Genomic DNA, 26,160 nt, shown 5'->3' with positions numbered 1-26,160 from the left:
ATTGGTCAGTTTAAATTTTCTTCCATAATCTTACATCTCAAGATCCTCAAGGCCTTCAGCCTAAATTATATCCTTCCTTCCAGCATCCCTCCATTCCTCTCAATTAGTTCCCAAATGCTCCTCTCAGACAAACTTCTGTTTTGAAATACAACTTTCTTCTGATCTCTCCTAGCTCAAAAACCTGAAATCTAAGTCTTACCCCTTTAGCTCATATGTTAAGCTCAAACTCTTATGTCTAACTTTCAAAATTGTCATTCAACGGTCCCACACTACTACTACTAACAAGTTGTGAAAGATTTCTCATCACCACATACAAATATGTAGACTATGTCCAAAAATAGATTTTCCACTCCAGTGGGAGGAAGAAAGAGGATAGAATGTTGTCAAATGGAACCTATGAATCCATGTATGAAGAATTCTTTAAAGATAATAAAATACAAGCATTATCATAACATATACATGCAAAGTCATAGATAGTTGAGTTTTTATTATATGCCTGATATTCAGCTAAGCATGTCTCATAGTAATAACAAATAGCAGAATTTCAAGTAATCTTTATAACAACTTTATAAGTGAAGTCTCATAGTTCCCATGTTAAATATAAATAATTAAAAGTCTGAAAAAATAAGTAATTATCTCAAGATCATACAGTTATAATAAATAGAAGACTTGGGGTTCAAATTTAGGTCTAAAACAGAGGCTAGATCCTTTACTACCTATCTGATTGTGGAAGGGACCCTGCCTTAACATTTTTAATTGTAAAAAGTATTTTGAAAACTCAAAATGTTGCAAGCCATTGGAGAATATTTATCTCAGTTTTATTTTTTGCCACTGCTATTTTCTGCACCTCAAATGTCCTTGTACCTTCTTTAAATATCAAAATACAATCTACAAGCTCAACTTAAGATTCAAACCATCTCCAACACTCTCCCTTATGGCATCCTGGTTTAATATTTTTCTTCACCAAAACACTATAATGCTGGAAAACTTGACCACAAATAATAACTTAATTTGTTTTTATTGCTTCACCCCTCTTCATTTATAATCATTCAGCAAGGGAGAGGGTACCATAGTGTATACTCCTCATGTTTCTGAAAATTGATTATTTATCTAAAACCGATCATTTTCTGGAGATACATACGTGTGCATTTGTGTGTGTATAGATACATATATATACACAAATATACAATATGCACATATGTATTATATATATGATATATGTTTGTATGCATATTGTGTGTATGATGTATCTGTCTCCCAGATAATCTCATTATGTATACAAAAAAAGAAAGAAAATCATCTATATATTTACATATTATATTTCCAGATAATTTTTCAGAATAAATACAAAAAGAAAAAACCATAAACTCATACATAGATGTGCATGTGTGATATCTGTATTTCTATATCTATATCAGATATTTAGTGTGAGTTTCATGGGAAAATGAGGGGAAATTTTAAGTTGTTTGGATTCCCTATTTTGGTTTTCTCTGAAGACATTTATTGTGAATGCAAAATGGCAAAACTGAACATTAGACTGTTAGAATAACCGTAGGCATAGAAAGAAGATAAACTTCACGAATAAAGAGTGGGCACTGTAGGACAGCATACATCACACAGTGTAAGCACACATAAAACTGGCACTTAAAAGATTATTTTATTTCCTTTTGTGTGTTTATTCATTTAAACATGGTAAACTAGATTTTTCCAGTTTTAGGACATTCACAATTGATCTTTCTCTGACTTTATTTTCTTTGTTGAAGCAGGGCTATGAGGTTTGAATGATAAACATTGAAAAGAGAAGTCCCACTGAGTTATTATTTTTTTGTTCTATTATAAGTGAATAAAAATAATCTGTTGGGTGGGAGTGGGAGATTCCTGTCCTTGACCAGCTGGCTCAAAACACAAATAGAAAAGATAAAATACAAAACAGAGAACGGTAACATAGAAACTGCTTTTGCATCATATATTTCTTATGTATAGGAAATCTATTTTATATATATATATATATATAATCTACTTAGTACTAAATCAATGAGAACAGTAATTTAACATAAACATTACAACAAATAATAAATGGAACCCTCACTTTTTGAAAAAGGTTCAAATAAAAGAACATTTTAAACAATTTTTAACTAGACTACAAAAATATTTTACTATAGCCAAAGCATTAAAAAACTATCTTGTAAGAAAACAAGCTTGTCAGTACAGCAGATTATAAATTACACTTTCAAAGCTCAGCTTCTACATACCTTATTTTATTGACTATTAGTGTATAAAGTTTAAATTCAGTATTTAAGGTGGTTTCATCTCCAAACATTGAAAGAATTCCAAAATGCACTTGCTCACCAGTTTTAACTTTGAAGTGTCTATAACCTTCACAATAGCAATGGTTTTCTCTTTCTCCTTCATCATTTTCTTTTCCTTACACTTGCAAACAATAACTGGGAGAGCTGTGCAGAAACTTCTAAGGTGAACTTTGGTTCTTCCTTGGACTTTAAGTCTAATCTGGCCTAGATTGTGATTGACAAAAGCTTGCTTGCTGGTGTTACGCAGTCCTTTCAAGTTCCAACCAAGCACAGGGGGTTGTTAATATTTACTCAATCTCTGTCTCTGAAATAGTCTTGAACTATAATAGTTTACTGAGATCGCCAAGTGCCACCAGCATTTACAAAGCTATGATTGAAAAATACCCATCTATGATAAAATAAATAAGTTACTATGCACAACCATCTTTGAAAGGAAGAGGTAAAATGAAGACCAAAGGGTAGAAGTTATAGAGAGACAAGTTTAAACTCAAAAGCTAACAATTCTTTGGCTGGAATGTGGCAGAGGGTCAGATCAGGCTAAGATCCCTTCAGATCCTAAGATTTTTACAGTTCTATGAAATGACTTCCTTCTGAGGCTGCTAGCAGAGTGGGTAAGATTATTGCATCTGGTGTCATACAGGATTGGATTCAAACCCCTACCCTGACATTCACTAACTGTATGAACTTGAGTGAGTTACTGAACTTCTCTAAGCCTCTTTTCTTATTTGTAAAATGCTAATAGGTAATAGTTTCTATCTCATATGTTTGTTGTAGTAATTAAATTTTCATGAAAAGTGTTCCACACAATTCTTGTCCCACAGCAAGTACCCAAGGCATAGTAGCTATCATTACTACTATTATCATTATTGCTGCTTATTGCAATTAAAAAAAATTCTAAATGATAATGCATAATGGAAACAACTTTTAAAAATATTGTGTGTGAATTTTAAAATGTTTATTTCATGTGCATTTGCTGAGCACCTATCATTTGCTAGGCATTGTACTGGGTGCTGAGAATAAACTAATGAAGAGGTCACTCTCTCAGCTTTAGGGACACAGCAGTGAATAAGGCAGACAAAATCACCAACTTCAAGGAGTTCACATTCTAGGGGTAGGAGTAGACAATAAATGGGTAAAGAATATAATAAACTAAATAATTTTTGCAATTCTAATCCTAACCATCAGAGGGAATTAAATAAGATACTGATGTAGGACGTGTGGGATGGGGTCTTTCGGCTAGGGTTATTGCGGAAGGCCTCTCTGACAAGTTGATATTGACTAAAGATCTGAGGCATAAAAAGACAGTCATGCAAAGATCTGGGACAAAACCATCCCAAGCCTAAAAAAAGGAAGTTCAACAGTCCTAAAATGATAACATGTATGTCACATTCAGTGAGCAGGAAAAAGGCTATCAAGACCAGAGCCCAAAGTTAAAGGTAAGTGCTGACTATGAAGTGTCTTGGTTATATTCTGAGGATTTCAGGAAGTTAGCAGAATGTTAAGCAAGGAGAAACAGGATCTGATTTTTGCTGTGTGAAGAGCATTCTGGCTGCTGTGTGATCCACATCTGTACAGGGGACAGAAGTAGCAGAAAAATTAGGATGGAGTCAGTTTCTGGCATTCAAGTAAGAGACGATGATAGCCTGGAAAAGGGTTTCAATAGAGCAGCTTATGTTGTGAGATTCAGGAAATCTTGGATCCTGATTAGAACAGCATACTGATAAATGTGCGGATGTGGGAGTAAGAGGATGAAGAAGAATGACTTTTTTTGAGGGAGGGTAGCTCTAGATAGGTAAGGAGGGGAACAAAAACTTCTTTTCAGTCATATTAAGTTTGAGATCTCTGTTGGAAGAACAAAAGATGTTAGGGTAGTAGTAAGACATTTGAATCTAGCATTACAGGAGAGAGCTAGGCCAGAGAAGAGTTGAGATTACCGATGGAACATATAGATACATGAGAAAAGAAGATTAAAGTCTGAGCCTAGGAGCACTTTAGCATCTAGAAGTCTATTAGAAGAGAAAGAACCAGCAAGGTGGGTGAAAAGGCAAAAAATATGGTGCCACAGAATCCCAGCTAATACTTCAAGAAGGAGAGAGTGGTCAACCATGGCAAAGGCCACAAAGAAATCAAGTTTGGTGAGAATGGAGAATTTACTATTGGCTTCAGTATTGGTTGGTTTTAAGAGCTCTTTTGGAATTATAAGGGAAATAGCTGTATTGAACAGTAGAGAATGGGAGGTGAAGAAATGGAATCAGTATGAAAATGGAAGAGAGACATTTGGGAGGGAGGTAGTGGAGTCATGAAATGGTGTGGTAGCCAGAGAGGAACTGTATTCAAAGGCAATCATTTGATTTGGTTTATTTTTGAGGAATCTTAATAAAGGCAAGTGTAATGCTGATATTTGTAATCTAATACATTATAATAGACTAATGATATAGGAGAGGCTGCTATTTAAAGAGGGAAAGTATTTGCAAAGGTAAGAATTAGTGGGATCTAGGACACACGTAGTTGGACTAGCTTTAGGTTATGAGCTGGGACAATCCAAATAGAAGGGATGGCAGAGAAAATCAAAACAGATCCTGGTGGTTTTGTAGAATTTGTGATACAAAGCCAACAAGTAAGTCCTAATCTGACTGCATATATTTTCTTTCTGAGATATGTTGTGATAGAGAAATAAGCTAGGACATGGAGAATGGTGGACATATGAGAAAGTAGATTAATGTTGCCTCATTTAATGAGAATTTTAACCAAGGAATAGCTGTAGTATTGTCTGGCAGTAGTGAAAGCCCCTATGAAATTTTGGTGATGTATTGGAGGTGAGTACTATGAGCAATGTAGTGAAATTTTATCCATTCAGCTGCTTGGGTAAAGATGTGGAATAAGATGAAAAATAAGTTTAATCAGGGTTGGGCTTTTGTTAGGAAAAGAAAATGAAGAAAAATGGGGATATGTTAAGAGTGTTTGCAAAAGAAATGGTTATAGTGCTTAACCAAGAATAGGTTAAGGAAGAAATTTTCAACATGTCATGAGTGGGAAATAATAGCTATTGAAAAGAGTGATAGAGTCAATTAACTTGGTGTCTCCACAAGCTTGAGCAATTGTTGAAGTAAGAAATTGGACTAGGTGGCACTGAAAAAAATGGAATGTAATGGTCAAAAAAAAATGAAAGAAAAATGCTATAGAATAGAAAAATACATAATGAGATCTGGGATATGATATCATCGTGTGAAGGATGGCTGGATAGTGAGGAGAGAAATACCATTGACCCCAAGAAGATCGAGAAACTGAGAGGTTTGGTGTTGATGAAAGCATGGCTGATTTGGCTGAATGTTTCTTGCACTTTGGGTCTTTTCAATCCAATTTACACAATTGTTGCAGTAAGAACTAATTGGCAAGTAGCTAGCTCTCTTGTTTAAATAGAAATTAAGAGGTAACTTCTCCTTAACTATTCTGAGTCTAGTCACTAATCGCACAATATTCATTTCTGTGTCAGAAATACTTGGACTAAGTTGAACTGTGAAAACCCTGAACTATTCCATTCAATCTGGGGAAATCTGAAGGACCACCACAAGTGGTCCAAGCTACCCCAGAGCAGCTTCCAAGCATTCCACCAACAGAAATTAGAATATGAGTTAACTCATGTTAACTCATTTTAGTTAATCTTACTCTATGCAGTGGTCCTGGGATAAATCTTAGCTAAGTGACACCCAAGATTTTCCGTTTAAGTCACAGCAAAAGAACTCCAAAGTGACTAATAGCACAGTCAATAGAGTGCCCCAGTTGTTGTTTAGTCACTAAGTTGTGTCTGATTCTTTTGAGACCCCGTGGACTGCAGCCCGCCAGGTTCCTCTGTCCTTGGAATTTCTCATGCAAGAATACTGGAGGGAGTTGCCATTTCCTTCTCTAGGGGATCTGACTGATCCAGGGATTGAACCCCAGTCTCCTGCCTCGAGAGCGGATTCTTTACCATCTGAGCTGCCAAGGAATCCTTGATTGCCCCTTGGACTTGGCAGTCTCTATGACAACTAGAGATTATATATAAAATAATTGGCAATGTGCCTATGGTATAGTAGGTGAGACATTAAGAATAATTATTTTTTAAAAATAATAATTATTATTGATAAACACCCTAATTTTTGTACCTTACCGTAATGGGCATCTGCTGTTTTAGCCTCTCTAGAATTCATTTACATTTATTATGGTAACAATTCCTACACTTCTAGTTTTCAATCTTAATCTAGATCATTTATTTTGGCTGCTGCTGCTGCTAAGTCACTCTAGGGTGGGCCCAAGACCCAGAAAAATTGTCTGAGAGATAGAAAAGTGACAAAAATTGCTCCGAAAAGAATTATCCTAGAGATTTAACTAGAACTAAAGAAAAAAGGAGCTCTCCTCTTAAGCTTTTAAGTCTGACTGAATGTATCTATCAGTGTACATTTGTTTATGACGATCATAAAATCCTGACACAATTAGCTTACAAAATAAAGGAAAAAAATCTTACATGATATGTGCAATCCATAGGTAAAGAATTCTCCAGGGGCATATACGCAGTATTTATTTGCATTCCTGTTGGATTTTCTTCTCTGTACCTTTTGTTTTTCCTCAGTTTATTTACCTTCTGGGCAATCAAAATGACCACATAAGCCACATTGTCTTACAACATCATAGAGAGACAAAACCTTCTCTTGGTGGATCTCCTTTAAAAATTGAAGTAAATTCCTAGAAGACTCCAGTCATCTGCTAAACCTCCAGAACTGCAACACAAGCTCATTCTTAAAACAATCTCTGGCTAAGGAAACGGGGCCACAAGGGTTGGCTTAAATTAATCAGAAACTTCCTCTTCCTTGTAAAACAGTGGATGTCTAAAAAAAACATCTGGGTTAGCAAGGACAAACTGTGTGCATGGCTAGGAATATGCTGTGAGATTGTCTGTTCAATAACTGAGAATAAAGCCAGTATAGAACAAAGGCAAACTTATGGAGGGATGTTCACATGCAATATTGCTTAGGAATTTATGGATGAGATGAGCCAACAAATTCCTTTCATACTTACACCCCATATAAGCCAGGTTCTATCATCTAAAACTAAAAGTTCACTGACTAAAATGCTTACTCAAAGCATTCCTCTGAATCTAACAGGTCTTTATTTTTACCCACATGAACAATAAAAATTCTTCAGAATTTCCTATCTCTGTTCTACCAGCTATTCTTATACATTCTCTTTTTTCTCACTTCTTGCCTTTTCCTTTGCTGTTCTTTCTTGCTACTTTGCTGCCTTCATGTCTACCTCTTAAAATCTTAACTTTCCTTCATAACTATATTTCAAGTGTCATCTTTTCCTAAAGTATTTCACAAATGTCTCAATTTAGCAAGGTTTCTGCTTTACTCAAACTCCAGGGCAGCTCTCTGACTAGCATTAAATATATATATATACATACACACACACATATATGTGTGTGTGTGTGTGTGTGTGTGTGTGTGTGAGAGAGATCTACTAAGATTTAATATAAAAACAGCATTGGCAATAAATATTTTTAATTATTCTCATAATGCAGAAGAAAGTAAAGAAAAGTTAAGTGACTTATACAATATCTAGATGACAACTTGGGTTAATATCGAGATCCATATTCTTTCCCTCGCTGTCTCTCCAGTGTGCTTCACCTCACTAACTCACTATCATGTGGTCTCTTAACTAGTGTCTCACTCAACTTTTAGTTTCCTATAGCACATGTATGATGCTTTGCATACAACAAGTATTGAGTAATTTTTTGGTTAATTGAACTGCTTGGTTTTATATCTTGTTTCTTGATTTATCAATAATTGTTGGTTGGCCAACAGCAGGTACTTCTTTATATGAATACACATAGGGCAGTAGTATCTATCTTTTTAGAAGTACATTCTGTATGCTGTGCTGTTCTGTGCTAAGTCACTTCAGTTATGTCCAACTCTTTGCAACCTTATGGACTGAAGCCCACCAGGCTCCTTCTGCCCATGGAATTCTCCAGGCAAGAATACTGGAGTGGGTTGTTGTGCCCTTCTCCAGGGGATCTTTCCAACCCAGGGATCAAACCCATGTCTCCTGCATTAGTAGGTGGATTCTTTACCACTGTGCCACCTGGGAAGCCCACATTCTGTTTACAAAAAGCAAATTCTCAATCATCATTGTCACCAGTTTGCACTGAATAAGCAATCTATGCAACCACTACAAAACATGTAAGATAATTTGATAAAGAGAATGTTTCAGCATACAATTTCAATAAGTACCACATATAAGGAAGGGAATATTGAAAGAAATTAGTGTCATTTCCTCAAACCCAAAAGTTGAATAATGGTTAAGAAAATAGTAAGCTTATGCTGTGGGATTAGATGGAGAAAATTAGTATAAATAAAACATTTATGTAGAGAATTAGTCAGATTTATTGTAAAAATACTCCTTGAAATCTGAAGACAGAAAAGGTAAAAAGAATTGTTGCTTCATTCAAACAAACAAACCATAAACTCACAGAAAAATAAACTTTCAATAAAAAACTAGATTTTTAACCTCATTTGATCTTTGTCTGACAATACTGGTGTTAGTGACTTGTTATAAAGTGGAAGTCCTCTGCACCAGAGAAAAGGAGGAAAGATATAATTCTTTTTTTGTAGTCTATTTGGGAATTAATAAATAGAAGAGGGATGCTTTCTCCAAACTTTTCTTAAATTTTTAGGTTTAAAATATCCATTATTAACATTAACACAGCTCAGCCCACTGATTTACTGCCAAACAGTATCTACACTACACAATACAGTCAGAATTCACTTTCTTTAAATGAAATGTTTAAAGTAACAAATCAAAATCTTTCATATTTTTTCTCATTTTCTAAAAGCTCTAAAACCATAAATAAACCAACAACAAACCTTCAAAATGTTTAGAAAGAGATTGTACACCCTTTACAGATTCTAGAGATTAATAAATGAACAATGAGAAGGCAACAGCAATCAAATAGATATTATCTTATCTCTTCCCTGCTTATTATTCTAGGAATTTGTGATTTCAACACAGAAGTCTATCTAAATGCCTTTAAAGTAGTGTGAGGCCTCTTCTACCTTTCTTTGCTTCATCTTTAATCTTTGATTTTTTGCTCAAAAGTAAAGTTATATTGTGTTATATTTTTTCCTTTCTCTATAAGGTATAGAGCCTCTGAATCTGATAGCTGTTAGTAATGGTAAAATAGTTAAAATTTAGCCATGAACTTATGAGGGTATTATGATATGCTGTGCTTCAAATGGGAAATCTGAAGATTTCACAGAAAATGCTATAGCAGATAAGATATGTAATTAGATGGACATTTATAGAGATTAGGTAGATAAGCATGTAGTTAGATAGAATAGTACAAGCCCTATAAAATCATGCATTTTTTTCTGCACCAATAAATTTTTTAAAATGTTTATCTATTCTGTGCCAGTTTCAAAAGTGCAGAAGAAAATACCATTTACTAATCAAATGAAATTTCTTTTTTTGTCATCAGGTGCTGTTATTGATTTTACTCTCACTGACCTCCTCAGGTCTGGAAACACTTACTGTTCTTTGCATTAGCAGAGGAGAATCTGTTCCATCCTCTTTAAAACTTGGGTCCATACCGATTATATCCTCAATAACGTCCTCCATCTAGCAAAATATAATGCATTTAGAATATTGTGCATAATGATAAAAGTTGCTCTTCAGTCTGAATTCAGAAAGAAGATTTAAGCAATCTTTAAAAGTAATTTTTAGAATATTTAAATTAAGGTTATATGTGTATCAAAACGCAGAAAATTGAGAATTTGAAGTAATCCTAACACTGTGATCTGTGTTGCTTTTCCTTACATTCGCTTCTGCCTACCTGCTGGTGTTGGCTAGGCAAATCACCCTTGGCTACTCCAGTATCTGCATAAACAGAGTAGTTCTCATGAATAACTTGAGCCAGAGCTTATATACTTCGTTTGCAGAGAGATGACCTCCTACAAATTTTATTTTTCTTTTAAAATATTTTGATAGCATCTTATAGGTGGATATTCAAACTTCATCCAATTAGTCCACACAGATAGAAACTACATGGAAATGTATTATCCAACTTTCTCTAATGATCACTAGTAATAATAACTATAATACTATCAACAGCAATAATAATTGTAGACACCATAAATAGTAACTAACACATATGATACGGCAGGAGCTGTTCTAAATGCTTTGCACACAGCAGCTCATTTATCTTCACAATGACAATATGAAGCATATACTATCATTGTCTCCACTGTATACATGAGGAAAGAAATTCAGTAACCTGTTTCAAAGAGTGACAAAAGCAGAATTGAAATCTAGAAATCTGATTCTACAGTCCTAACTTAAATTAGTTTTCCACTTCCTTTCTCAACTCCTTTCTAAAACAACCTTCCTTCTTTTCTGTACTTCAGGTGGAGGGAATATTAAAGCTTATAGTTTTAAAAATACCATCACTTTCTCTCTCACTGTCTCTATCCCGCTGCAGCTCTAGCTCTCCTCTCGGCCATTATATTTATTATCTTTAGTGAAATTTTAAAATATAATGTAGGTGCAGAGATAGAAAGAATGTGGAATTTATGTAACTGTAATACTCTAAATTTCCCATGACATGTGCAGAAACAACTAGGAAGAAACTCTGGAAGATATAAAAAATATTTTATGATTTTATTAATGTTATCCTCTAAGCAAGATTTCTGAGGACTTTAGAGAGTCAAATGTTCATAAACATCTACTAAGATACTCCCAAAGGTGATATGCAAAAAAAATGGAATGTTATTTATATATTTATTTAATAAATATTTATTAAACAATATTTACTTCAAGACCTTGGTTTAGTACACACTATAAAAGCAAAGAACACAAAGTATCTGCCTTCATAGAACTCAAACTACTGAAGAAACAGATAAGAAACAGCTTAATAACAAACAGCGGTATGAAGAAATTAAAGCAGGTTAGTAATAGAGCTTGATAAGAGTGAATGTTATTATATGAATGAGGAAAGGATTTACTGATACTTGAACAAAGACAAGAATAGCATGAGAAAATGGTAGTACTTTGAAAGAAAGCATAAAAGAAGACCTAAAGGTAGAAACAAGCTCATGTCTTTGAGGAAGAGTGAGGGGCCAAGGGGAATAGAAAAGAGTGAGCAAGAGGAAGAAGCAGTTGAGATAAAGATGAAACGTAGGTAAGGAATTTACATTGTAGAATCCTATGAACCAGTAGAGTCCAGCAGAAATTTCTTCAACAGTGGGAATGTCCTATATCTTCACTGTCCAATACAGTAGCAAATACATATGGCTATGAGCACTTGAAATGTTGCCAACATCACTAAGGAACTGAAGTTTTCATTTTATTCAATTTTTAAAGATTGCATTGAATTTGAATTAACTTTAAAAACAAACAAACAAACAAAAACCATGTGTCCATTGGCTGTCATACCAGAGTGCAGCTCTAGGCCCTATTTTGAACTTTAGTGTTGTTCCATGTGCATTGAGTGATCTTTAAAGTATCTAGGAAAATAAATATGCATACTTTGTTTCCTTCGGTTAGTCTACTCTCTGGAAGTTTTCAAGTATATTATTGATTGTTACCAACCTTAAATTTCAGTTTTATGATATTTTTCTTATTAATATTCCACCATTAAGTGGACAACAAATTTGTATTGAATAGATGTGAAAAAGACCTGAGGAAAGAAGGATGCTAAACACAATTCATGGTATATGGTTTACTTTGGAGTACTTATAGTTTCACTAAAAATTACTCAAATAATTTATCCCTTTCTTTCTGGAAGATTACTATATAAATGATCCAGTCTGTTACATTAATGGGGCTTCCCAGGTGGCTCTAGTGGTTAAAAAAAAAAAAAGAACCCTACTGTCAATGCAGGAGACGTAAGAGATGTGGGTTCAATCCCCGGGTCAAGAAAATCCCTTGGAGGAGGGCATGACAACCTTGCCTCCATGGCAATTCCTGCCTGAAGAATCCCATGGACAGAGGAGCCTGGTGGGCTACAGTCCATAGGGTCACAAAGAGTTGGACACAACTGAAGTGACTTAGCACACATGCATGTTTACATCTATAATGTTTCCCTCTTGTCTATAAACATGCTCATATATTCTATTCTAGATAGAAACTCTTCTTTTGTACATGTCAAAGTTCATCTTTCTTGGAGACTCTGCTTTTGCCTTTAATAACACCTCTATTCCTCATTTCTGTCATCCACCAACATGACTATTATTTCACCTAATGATGCTGGCTTATTGGAAATGCTGGCTTATTGGACATGCTGGCTCTTCTATTATCCTAAATTGACTTTAAAGTCTAATCCAAGGCATTGTTTCACAGCTTCCAGGAATCTTCATAACTAATCACCTTGGAATCCAATTGTTATTTTAAGAAAGGCAACAAACACAACATTTTTTTATCAGATGAAACAGAATTAACAGATTAGACATAAGAAATCAGCAAAACAAGCATTGTAAAAGTAATAAACGAAGATGATAAAATACAAAGGAACCACACAATATTTTGACTAAAGTAAAAATGGTGATAATGGGCATGGAAAGAAAGACTCAAGGACAAAGGAGGTGATTTATAAGATTCGAAAGATTAAAAGTAAAGGTCTACAAAAGACCAAGAATTAAGCTTTTCAACAATTCTGGGAGCAAGAAGACAGCAGGATAACATTTGAAGTGTTAAAGATAGAGACTTTTGAACCTAGACATTTATAACCAATAAAATATTCTTTAAATATGTGCATAAAATAAAATTTTTCTTAGACATGAAAACTCAGAACTTTTAGAGCAAAAAAACCTTTGGAAAACACTCTTTTAGAAAGTACACTAGTCATATAATAAACTATGAAATCACTACAAAATATAAGAATGAATGCTCATTGTGTCCAACTCTTTGGGGCCCCATGGACTGTAGTCCACCTGGTTCCTGTTCATGGGATTATCCAGACAAGAATATTAGAGTGGGTGGCCATTTCCTCCTCCAAGGATCTTCCCAAGCTAGGATTCAAACCCACATCTCTTGTGTCTCCTGCATTGGCAGACGGATCCTTTATGACTGAGCCACCTGGGAAGCCTAAGTAACAGTGAAATGTTTTTGGTCTAAATAAGAAGAATGTGTGTGTGTGTATATATATTAATATTTGATTATATAAATTTACTCTAAAAATATCAATTCAGAAATATAGGTAAGAAGAAGAAGAAGATAAGATCAAACTCAGGGAGCTGTTTACCTATAGACATAACACAGATATTGCTAAACAGTGATACAGATAAAGAAAAAAATATAACTATGTGTCTTAAATTAGGAGTAACAAAAAAAGAAAGAAATTAAACCTTAGCCAATGGAGGATAGAAAAAAGATTGCAAATAAGGAAACAGAAAGCATAGTAAATAAAAATATGAAAAACAATGACAATTAAATACTAAATGGTAAAGTAGCTGTAAGAATGTAAATAACAGCATGAAAAGGCAAAAAGATATGACACCAGAAGATGAGTCCCCCAGGTAGGAATGTGTCCAATAAAGTACTGGGGAAAAGCAGAAGACACTTACTAATAGCTCCAGAAAAATAGAGTGGCTGGGCCAAAGCAGAAACAATGTTCAGTTGTGGATGTCTGTTGGTGAAAGTAAAGTCTGATGGTGTAAAGAACAATATTGCATAAGAACCTGGCATACTAGGTCCATGAATCAAGGTAAATTGGACATAGTCAAGTAGGAGATGGCAAGAGTGAATATCGACATCCAGGAACTGGTGAACTAAAATGGATGGATGGATGGGAATGGGCAAATTTGATTCAGATGACCATTACACTACTATTGTGGGCAAGAATGCCTTAGAAGAAATGGACTAGCTCTCACAGACAACAAAAAAGTCCAAAATGTAGTACTTTGGGCAACCTCAAAAACAACAGAATGATCTTGGTTTCTTTCCAAGGCAAACCATTCAGTATCACAGTAATCCAAGTCTATGCCTCAATCATTTATGCCAAAGAAGCTGAAGTTGACCAGTTCTATGAAGCCCTATAACACTTTCGAGAACTAAGACCAAAAAAAAGATGTCCTTTTCATCATAGGGGATTGGAATGCAACAGTAGGATGTTGAGAGACACCAAGAATAACAGGCAAATTTGGACTTGGAGTACAAAATGCAGCAGGGCAAAAGCTAACCAAGTTTTGTCAAGAGAACATGCTTGTCATAGCAAACACCCTTTTCCAACAACACAAGAGATGACTGTACACATGGACATCACCAGATAGTCAATACCAAAATTAGATTAATTATGAAATTTGCAGCCAAACATGGAGAAGCTCTATAAGAAAGTCAGCAAAAGCAAGACCTAGAGCTGACTGTGGTTCAGATAATGAACTTCTTAATGCAAAATTCAGGCTTAAACTGAAGAAAGTAGGGAAAACCACTAGGCCATTCAGGTATGACCTAAATCATTTCCTTTATGATTATACAATGGAGGTGACAAATAGATTCAAGGAATTAGATCTGGTAGAAAGAGTGCCTGAAGAACTATGGATGGAAGTTGGTAACATTGTACAAAAGCAGTGACCAAAAGTAACCAAAAGAAAAAGAAATGCAAGAAGGAAAAATGGTTGTCTTAGGAGGCTTTACAAAAAACTGAGGAAAGCAAAGAAGTGAAAAGCAAGGGAGAAAGGGAAAGATATGCTCAAGTGAATGAATTCCAGAAAATAGCAAAAAGATATAAGAAGGCTTTCTTAATGAACAATGCAAAGAAATAGAGGAAAACAATAGAAGGGGAAAGACTAGAAATTCTTCAAGAAACTTGGAGATATCAAGGAAACATTTCATTCAAGGATATTTCAAGGATAAACATTTCATTCAATAAAGGACAGAAATGGTAAGGACCTAACAGAAGCGAGAAGATATTAAGAAGAGGTGGCAAGAATACACAGAAGAACTATACAAAAAAAAGGCTGTGGTCATTTACCTAGAGCCAGACATCCTGGAGTGTGAAGCAAAGTGGGCCTTAGGAAGCATTATTATGAACAAAGCTAGTGGAGGTGACAGAATTCTAGTTGAACTATTCCAAATCCTAAAACATGATGCTGTTAAAGTGTTGCACTCCATATGTCAGCAAATTTGGAATACTCAACAATGGTCATAAGACTGGAAAATGTCAGTTTTCATTCCGGTTCCAAAGAAGGCCAATGTCAAAAAATGTTCAAACTACTATACAATTGCACTCATTTCACATGCTAGCAAAATTATGCTCAAAATTCTTCAAGTTAGGCTTCAGCAGTACATGAACCAAGAACTTCCAGATGTACAAGTTGGGTTTTGAAGAAGCAGAGGAGCCAGAGATCAAATGGCCAACATTTACTGGATCATGGAGAAGGCAAGGGAGTTTCTGAGAAACATCTACTTTTCCTTTATTGACTACACTAAAGCCTTTGACTGTGTGGATCATAACAAATTGTGGAAAATTCTTAAAGAGATGGAAGTACCAGACCACCTTAACTGTCTCCTGAGAAACTGAGACATCTATAAACGGGTCAAGAAGCAACAATTAGAACCAGACATGGAAGAACTGACTGGTTCAAAATTGAAAAAGGAGTACAACAAGGCTATATATTGTCACCCTGCTTATTTAACTTATATGCAAAATTCCAGGCTGGATGAATCATAAGCTGGAATCAAGATTGCTGGGAGAAATATCAATAACCTCCGATATGCAGATGATACCACTTAATGGCAAGAAGTGAAGAGGAACTAAAGAGCCTCTTGATGAGGGTGAAAGAGGAGACTGAAAAAGCTGGCTTACAACTCAACATTCAAAAAAGCTAAGATCATTGCATCAGGACTCATCACTTCATGGCAAATTGATGGGGAAAAAGTGGAAACAGTGACAGATTCCATTTTTGGGGGGTTCCAAAATCACTGCAGATGGTGACTGCAGCTATGAAATTAAAAGACACTTGTTCCTTGGAAGGAAAGCTATGACAAACCTAGATAGCATATTAAAAAGCAAAGACATCACATTGCTGACAAACTGATAGTCAAAGCTATGGTTTTTCTAGTAGTCATGTACAGATGTAAGAGTTGGACCATAAAGAAGGCGAAACACTGAAGAATTGATGCTTCCAAATTGTAAGTGCTGGAGAAGACTCAAGAGTCCCTTGGACTGCAAAGAGATCAAACCAATCAAACTTAAAGGTAATCAACCCTGAACATTCATTGGAAGGACTGATGCTGAAGCTGAAGATCCAATACTTTGGCCACCTGATGTGAAGAGCCAGTCATTGGAAAAGACTGATGATGAGAAAGACTGAAGGCAAAAGGAAAAGGGAGCAGCAGAGGATGAGATGGTTAGATAGCATCACTGATTCAATGGACATGGATTTGAGTGAACTCCGGGAGATAGTGGAGGACAGAGGAGCCTGGCATGCTGCAGTTCATGGAGTTGAAAAGAGTTGGAGACCACTTAAGGACTGAACAACAAAAACAACAAAAAAGTTAACATACTACTTGAGAAATTATTATTCAAATTGGATTTTTTCAAAGGTATTTTAATATTTTGTCTATAAGGGACACATTTAAAATAAAACAATAGGGAAAGCTGAAATTAAAGTGCAAAGATGTACTACGAAGATGACCAAAGGGAAGCAACCGCAGAAATGTTAATATTAGACTATATAAAATTCAAGATAAAATGTTGAAGGAAAAATAATACCAAGTGACCATGAATACATATGTACCTAAAAGAAAAAATCTATAGCAACGTCTGTCAGAAACCTATGAAAAAAATCAATAATTGTAGTTGAATACTTTAGTTCACAACTCTTCAAATCACAAACCTAAATTAAACTTTCTCTTCACCTATTCTTTAGGCCATGTCTGGTTCCTCTCATCCTCTGTATCACACCACTTCTGAAATTTTCAATTCCATTATCTCACTCATCAAATGCAGTATTCCATTTAGTCCAATCTAGACTCTCTATGACTGATCAGCTGAAAATTTTTTATTTTATGACTCTCTATGCCTTTACCCTATTATCTTTCTGCCCAATCACCATGAATATCCCAGGAGTTCAATCTTTCCACTTCTGTTAACTCTGAATTCAAAGTAGAATGGCTCTTTCCCACCATCTTACTGAAATGTTTTTTGTTGCTATTTTCTTTGACTACTTGACTGATCAATTCAGTAGACATTTATCAGTCTTATTTTCTCACTAGACTCAATCACCACATTTGAGTGTGTGGGTCATTTCCTCCTTCTTTAAATCAACTCCTTCAGTGGCACCACACTAGCTATCCTTTTAGTTTATCTTTACAGCCCTTTTCCTCTCATCACTCCTTAAATGTAGGTGATCCCCTCATTTCCAACCTTGGTTTACTACTCTTATTGTATTCATGTTCTCCAGGAGCTTTCTTCTCATTCAGATTTTCAAGTACTACCTACAGGCTGAAGACTCTTAAATCTCTTTCTTCCTTTAGATTATTCCTCCTCAAGGCAAACTTGTATATCTAGCTCTCACTATCATTTCTGCTTGACGGTCTCACAGATACACAGTTCTAACATGTTCTAATATAAGGCCTCCTGAGAAATCTGTATGCAGGTCAAGAAGCAACAGTTAGAACTAGATGTGGAACAACATACAGACTGGTTCCAAATCAGGAAAGGAGTACATCAAGCCTGTATATTCTCACCCTGCTTATTTAACTTATATGCAGAGTACATTATGAGAAATGCTGGACTGGATGAAGCACAAGCTGGAATCAAGATTGCCGGGAGAAATATCAATAACCTCAGATATGCAGATATACCACACTAATGGCAGAAAGCAAAAAAGAGCTAAAGAGCCTCCTGATGAAAGTGAAAGAGGATAGTGAAAAAGTTAGCTTAAAACTCAACATTCAGAAAACTAAGATAATGGCATCCAGTCCCATCACTTCATGGCAGATAGATGGGGAAACAGTAGAAACAGTGGCTGAATTTATTTTGCCAGACTCCAAACTGGCAGACTCCAAAATCACTGCAGATGGTGACTGCAGTCATCAAATTAAAAGACGCTTACTCCTTGAAAGAAAAGTTATGACCAACCTAGAGATTATATTAAAAAGCAGAGACATTACTTTGCCAACAAAGGTCCATCTAGTCAAGGTTATGGTTTCTCCATTAGTCATGTATGGATGTGAGAGTTGGACTATAAAGAAAGCTGAGCGCTGAAGAATTGATGTTTTTGAACTGTGTTGTTGTAGAAGACTCTTGAGAGTCCTTTGGACTACAAGGAGATCCAACCAGTGTATCCTAAAGGAAATCAGTCCTGACTATTCATTGGAAGGACTGATGCTGAAGCTGAAACTCCAATACTTTGGCCACCTGATGCGAAGAACTGACTCATTTGAAAAGACCCTGATGCTGGAAAAGATTGAGGGAGGGAGGAGAAGGAGATGACAGAGGATGAGATGGTTGGATGGCATCACCAACTTGATGGATATGAGTTTGAGTAAACTCCCAGAGTTGGTGATGGACAGGGAAGCTTGGTGTGCTACAGTCCATGGGGTCACAAAGAGTTGGTACAATTGAGCCACTGAACTGAACTGAACTGAATATAAGGCCTCATTTCTCACTGTGCTATGGAAAATAACCACCCCACTGGTCCCTCTCTCACTCCAGGCTTCTTCTCCTACTAGCTGACAGAGTGATATTAAAATCAAATCCGATTATGTCACCATAGTCCCCACATTTAAGCCTTTAAAGTATTTGGAATTATTTAACATGGAGTACCAGCCTTTCTGTGATTTGTCTATTGCCCAGTTCTCTGGTGTCACCTTCTGTCAATTTTGCCTCTCATTTTCTCCTCACTTCATGCTGTTTCCCATCTCTGTTCTTTGCTCATCCAATCTTACTTAGATAAATCACCCCACTAGTCATTTTCCTCTAAGTCTGCTTGACATACCTCCAGATCAGAACAGTACTTCTACACTCCTACATATACCATTGTCCTTTTTACATAATAGTATATTTGCTTCATTTTTTTCTCTTCCCTTCAACTTAGAGCTTTTAGAAAGTGTAGAGGATAAGAAAAACAAGAAAAGGAATAATTAAAACGTAGCAGGTACTGTAAAGATGCTATGATAAGAGCAATTTTTATCCATATGATATAGTTGTTACGAAAACTCAGAGAATTAGGCACTTAATCCACATAGAGTATCCCCAGGGAAAGAAGAAACCTGAAATGAATTCTGAAGAGTCAGGTGGAATTATAACTGGAGATTGAATGAGTAGTTGGTAAAGAAAGGTTATAAGGAAGGAGAACCTGTGAAAATCACAAGTGGACCATATAGTTGAAGAACAGAGCTCTATGCAAATGTGAAATGATAAGTTTGGGTCAGGTGGTAAGGATTAAATGTGAAAGAGTCCTGTGTACCCATGAGTTCAAATTTAAGTTTTATCCTGGAAAGACCCAGGCTATAAAATGCTTATTTGACTTTATATTTGATTGTCTTACTTTTAATAACCAAGTTACTCTTAATTCCAACTCCTAAATCCTGAATCTATGGATGCTCTCACAGATTTATTCTGTGGTAGCTTTGATTTCTGGGGTCTTCTTTGAATTAATGATGTGTTCCCTGATGTCACAGGAGGATAAGTACAGAAGAAAGAAATACCAAAATTTGGCAACCACCATCTCCTGAGCATTCACACTGCCTTGTGTTAGAAACTTAAAATGTAAGTGACATCACTAAGTGACATTACTAAGATAGTTATATCACACAGATAGTTCCTGAATTCAATCCACCTCCTGAGAAGAACAATTAATGTCTATTCAGAAACAAAACACCACTAAGAGAATCCTAGAGCATGGGGGTGAGGCTGAAATACCCCCTGAACCTCAGAGATCAAGGTAAACTGCATTAGAAGGTGAGAGAAGTAGCTACACGTTGATCACATTGAGCCGCCCCTAGTGATAGGGACAGAATGAAGGGACAAAATAGGTGATTAAATAGTTAATCCCACTAGGGGAATATAGGTAGAAAAAGATGGAGAACTCCTGTAAGTTAAGCATTACTAGAGAAAGCAGGTTTGGTTAACCACAAAACCAAGCAGGCTTGCTTAGCAACAAAACCATGCAACAGAAACACGAGACATGACCCCAAACAATAAAACAATGGTGGCATGAGAACCACATCCTTCCCAATAAGCTCAATAAGCTAATGACCCCCAAACGGCTCTGTGAACACAACAAACAATCATTTATGGGAAGGTGACTTTTCAAAATGAAAGACCCTCATTGTATTGAGACTTGAAAATACTTTTCCAAAGTGCTATGACAGTCTCACTCTAACCATATAGGGAGGGACAAGTAAACTTCACTGCCCTGTGTGAGGGAAGAACTAATGATGGAAACAAGATGTCTACTCAAGAAAGACAAAGAAGGTCTTCTCCCACTCCCCACTTTTCCTTTGGTTGTAAAACTATAGCCCACTAAGTTCTCAGGGTGCAGCATTTCTCACTCACCAACTTGTAAGTCTCAAAAGCATCTTATTCTAGTAAATCTCTTCTTACCTACCACTTTGCTTTGGCTGAACTCTTTGGATTGAGACGTAAAGGACTGTGGTGCCAGAACTCTTTGGAGCCCTGGAAACGACACCTATTGGTTTCACTAAGACAGTACAATACTATGCAGAGAGGTCTCTGAGTCCCCGGTTGCTCCAGTGGGAAAAGAGAACCCAGCGAGGACAATCAGTCTCCTTCAACATTGTGAAGCTGTTTTGTGGGAGTCCCTACTTTGATCTCCCACCATGGGAACTGAGAGGAATCTATGGGATCCAGTCGCTGAGAATCTGACTATGATAGAGAAGCAGGGAGGGCTTGTAACACCAACACACAGATCTTGGCAGACAGTCCTTGGCAGACAGTCTTTTAATCCCTGAGGAGCAACCTCAACCAGCAACTTCACTTGTCAGCAGAACCAAGTCAGGGGTACACTCTGACCAGATAATTGGTTGGAGGGGGTGCAGATTTGACTGATTCAGATCTTCAAAGGAGTTTTATCAGTTGTAGAGCCCATTTGCCCATACCCAGGTAAGATGATGAGTCAGAGGCCCCTGGCAGCCTCATCTGACCAGAAGAGCTAGGGACAATTCTTGGAAGCTGTGTGGTACAGTGGTGCTTAAGCCAAGAGGTAGCTGGACAAGCAGAGCAGATCACCCCCAGAGCAAAGCCAATACCAGTCATGGGATCTTCCCATGCAGGCACAGGCAGGAAGATTAATTCATAGCAGCCAAGGCTGAGGGTAGCTCCTGGCCTCTCTCTAAGCTGAGAACCTCTTTGGAAAATTGAAAATAGCCTGAAGGGGCCCAACCCCCTCCCTCCGAGGCATAGGGGCTGAGACATAATTTTACCCACTGTGAACAGTGTCCTCTGACTCCAACTGATCAGAAGGGCTAGCAAAAATACCTGAAAGCTGTACAGCACAGCCACACTCAAGCTGAGCAAAAAGCAAACAGAACTGGAGAGCAAAGCCAGTGATGCTGTTCAGCCAAGGAACTTGGGTGTGCGTTAGATTGAGTTAAGATCACAGAGCTTTACTGGTTTCAGAGCAGCTTCTCTTACTGTCTGGGCAGGGAATCTAATTAATAGTCTTGCTCATCAGTGAATACAGCCTTCAACCTATCCTTCCAGGGAACTTAACCAGAGCACAGGGGAAGATGCATGGCCCATTCAGTAGCCCCACTTACAGTGGCACTTGAACAGAGAACACAACCCATGACCTCCCCTATAGAGCAAAACCAGTGGCCTCACCTGACCAGGGAATTCAGTGCATACCCAGGCCTTATTCAGGCCCCCAGACAATGAACTGCATAGGCCCAGGGCCCTGGCCTGCTTCTTTGCCAGGAGAGGGAAGTTAATTCATAGTCCCATCTGCTCTATCTGCTACATTCAGTCCCAACTATCTAGTAAGCCTGATCAGAGAATTCAAGCAACTACAGAGCCCATTCAACAGTCCCACTTGTGTAAGGAACAAAGCCAGAAGCCCTATCCAGCTGCTCTCAGCTGGTGGCACAACCCCCAATCCATATCCTCAGTTGCCTGGCACAAATAGATCATAATAACAGGAATTACCTGTGCAAAGACTTTAGTGGCAGACTCACCCAGAAACCAAAACTGAGCAGCCTGGTGAAGAACTGTCTCTGAAAAAGCAAGCCTGTAAAGTCTGCAAGGGTAGCCCTATTAATCAGACACACAGCAACCAACATAAGGAATTAAGGATCACAAAAAGTCGGGTAAATATGATACCACCAAAGGAAACTAATAAAACAAGGATAACTAACTCTAAATAAATGGAGGTCTAAAAACTGTCTGATAAATCAATAAAGAATTCAGAATAATCCTTTTAAGGAAGTTTAGTAACCTACATGAAAAAGAAATGATGTCCTTTTTATTATAGGGCACTGGAATGCAAAAGTAGGAAGTCGAGATACCTGGAGTAACAGGCAAATTTGGCCTTGGAATACAAAACAAGCAGGTCAAAGGCTGACAGAGTTTTGCCAAGAGAACGCACTGGTCACAGCAAGCACCCTCTTCCAACAACACCAGAGAAGACTCTATACATAGACATCACCAGATGGTCAATACTGAAACAAAGTTAAGAAATGTAATAAACAGAATAATCTATTATTAATAATCTGATACAAAACATATATATTTTAATAGCAATAACCGAGGAGAAGTACAAAGAATAGAAATTCTATTGAAGTTACTTGCTATCAATTTAAAATAGGGTGTTATAGCTGGATTTAGAAAAGGCAGAGGAACCAGAGATCAAATTGCCAACATCTGTTGGATCATAGAAAAAGCAAGAGACTGCAGAACAACATCTACTTCTGATTCACTGACTACGCTAAAGCCTTTGACTGTGTGGATCAAACAAACTGGAAAATTCTTAAACAGATGGGAATACCAGAGCACCTTACCTGCCTCCTGAGAAACCTGTATTCAGGTCAAGAAGCAACCATTAAAACCGGACATGGAACAATGGACTGGTTCAAAATTGGGAAAGGAATATGTCAAGGCTGTATATTATCACCCTGCTTATTTAATTTCTATGCAGAGTACATCTCGCAAAATGCCCAGCTGGGTGAAGCACAAACAGGAATCAAGATTGCAGGGAGAAATATCAATAACTTCAGATATGCAGATGACACCACCCTTATGGCAGAAAGTGAAGAGGAATTAAAGAGCCTCTTGATGAAAGTAAAAGAGGAGAGTGGAAAAGTTGGCTTAAAGCTCAACACTCAGAAAACGAAGATCATGGCATCCAGTTCCATCACTTCATGGCAAATAGATGGGGAAACAATGGAAACAGTGACAGACTTTATTTTCTTGGGGTCCAAAATCACTGCAGATGGTGATTGCAGCTGTGAAATTAAAAGACACTTGCTCCTTGGGAGAAAAGTTATGAAAAAGCTAGACAACATATTAAGAAGCAGAGACATTACTTTGCCAACAAAGGTCCATCTAGTCAAAGCTATGTTTTTTCCAGTAGTCATGTATGGATGTGACAGTTGGACCATAAAGAAGGCTGAGAGTCAAAGAATTGATGGTTTTTGAACTGTGGTGCTGGAGAAGACTCTTGAGAGTCCCTTGGACTGCAACAAGATCAAAACAGTCAATTCTAAAGGAGATCAGTCCTGAATATTCATTGGAAAGACTGATGCTGAAATTGAAGCTCCAATACTTTGGCCACCTGATGGGAAGAGCTGACTCATTTGAAAAGACCCTGATGCTGGGAAAGATTGAAGGCAGGAGGAGAAGGGGATGACAGAAGACAAGATGGTTGGATGACTCAATGGAAATGAGTTTGACCAAACTATGGGAGATGGTAAAGGATAGGAAAGCCTGGTGTGCTGAAGTCCATGGGGTTGCAAAGAGTCAGACACACCTGAGAGACTGGACAATGAACTAATTTTATGTAAGTCTCATGGAAAACACTGCAGGTGCTGCTAGAGGTAAAGAACCCATCTGCCAATGCAGGAGACATAAGAGACAAGGGTTCAATCTGTGAATTGGGAAGATCCCCTGGAGAAGGGCATGGCAACACACTCCAGCATCTTGCCTGAAGAATCCCATACCTGGTGCACTACATTTGATTGTTGCAAGAGACTGAAGCAACTGAGCACATGGAAAACACAGGGAAAATCTTATACTAATTACACAAAAGAACTTGATAAAGAAGTCAAAGCTGTTGATTCCAAAAGGAAAAACAAAACAGAACAAAAAGATAGCAGAATAAGAAACAGAGATTGTTGAAGCTACCAAACAACCAGAAAGCAACTAATAACATTTTGTTGTAGTAAGTCTTTACAGCTTCCTAGGTGGTGCAGTGGTAAAACATCTGCCTGCCAAGGCAGTAGATGCAAGATACACAGGTTCGATCCCTGGGTCAGAAAGATCCCTCAGAGTAGAAAATGGCAATTCACTCCAGTACTCTTGTCTGGAAAATTCCATGGACAGAGGAACCTGGTGGGCTACAGTCCAGGAAGTTGCAAAGAGTCAGACATGACTGAGCACAAGCACACACAAGCCCTTACCTATCAGTAATTGTTTTAAATATAAACAGATTAAATTATCCAATTCAAAGACATAGTGTGAATGAGTGGATTAAAAAAAGAAGATCCAACAACCACTGTCTCTAGGAGACTCACTTTCACTGTAAGGACAAAGAGATTGAGAGTGAAGGGATGGAAAAAGACATTTCAAACAATGGTAACTAAAAGAAAGCAGGAATAGTTTACATTGATTACATCAGACAAAATAGACAAAAATAAAAATGGCAAAAAAAAAAAAAAGACAGAGAGACAAAGAAAGTCATTATATAAAGGTAAAGGGGTCAATACATCAAACTGGTATAACAATTTATGAGCCCAACATCAGAGCATCTAAATATATAAAGCAATAACTAACAGAGCTAATGAGAAAAATAAACAGTATAGTAATTATAAACAATAATATTTGAAGACTTTTTACCACTCCCAACAATGGATAGAGTATCCACACAGAGAATTAATAATGAAACGGTAGGTTTGAACAAATTCAGAGGATCATAAAGGGCAACACAGAACAACTATATTTTTCAAAAAACTGAAACCTAGAAGAAATGGAAAAATTCTTAGAAGCATAAAACTTATTAAGACTGAATCAGGAAGAAGTAGAAAATCTGAATATACCAATTACTAGTAGAGATTGAATTATTAAATTAAATTAGTAATAAAAAATCCTCCATTGAGAAAAACGCAGGACCAGATGCCTTCACTGGTGAATTTTACCAAACATTTCAAGAAGAATTAACACCAATCCTTCTCAAAGTCTTCCCAAAAAATCAAAGAGGAGGGAACATTCTCAAACTGATTTTATGAGGCCAGCATTATCCTGATACTAAAATCAGAAAATGAGATTACTAAAAAAGAAAGCTACAGGCCAATATCCCTGATGAATATAGATGCAAAAGTTCTCAATAAGATACTAGCAAACTAAACTCAGCACATATTAAAAGTATAATTCACCAGTGATTAATCTATGGAGAGGGAAAAAAAGTGTTTGCAAACCATATATCTGATAAGGAGTTAATAACCAAGACTTATAGAAAAGCTCCTACAACAACAATAAAAATGCAATTAAAAAAATGAAAGAAGGACCTGAATACGTATTTCTCCAAAGAAAATAAACAAAAGGCCAACAGGTACACGAAAAAATGCTTAACGTTATTAGTTATTAGGGGAATGCAAATTCAAACCACAATGAGATATTACCTTATACCTGTTAGAATAGCAATCACAA

At 36.7% G+C, this 26,160-nt stretch overlaps 1 protein-coding gene across 11 annotated transcripts in view; it reads right to left on the bottom strand.

Moving 5' to 3' along the window:
- The window catches only part of TFEC (transcription factor EC), a 751,469-nt gene that overhangs the window by 35,180 nt on the left and 690,129 nt on the right, over positions 1-26,160 (bottom strand). For 3 of the 11 annotated variants that reach the window (XM_081537889.1, XM_081537890.1, XM_081537891.1), the window contains one exon: positions 9,870-9,956. The exons of 7 other annotated variants lie outside the window; for them this stretch is intronic. In XM_081537889.1, coding sequence (XP_081394015.1) covers positions 9,870-9,956 — 87 coding nt within the window. Of the gene's footprint in view, positions 1-2,349; positions 2,616-9,869; positions 9,957-26,160 lie in introns of those variants that run through there. One more of the 11 variants, XM_081537899.1, reaches the window with a different exon arrangement.

This window comes from Giraffa tippelskirchi, chromosome 10, assembly GCF_054371585.1.
Source record: "Giraffa tippelskirchi isolate mGirTip1 chromosome 10, T2T-mGirTip1v1.2.pri, whole genome shotgun sequence".
In the NCBI taxonomy this organism is placed as follows: Eukaryota; Metazoa; Chordata; class Mammalia; order Artiodactyla; family Giraffidae; genus Giraffa; species Giraffa tippelskirchi.
This window is presented reverse-complemented; position numbering and strand designations above follow the sequence as displayed.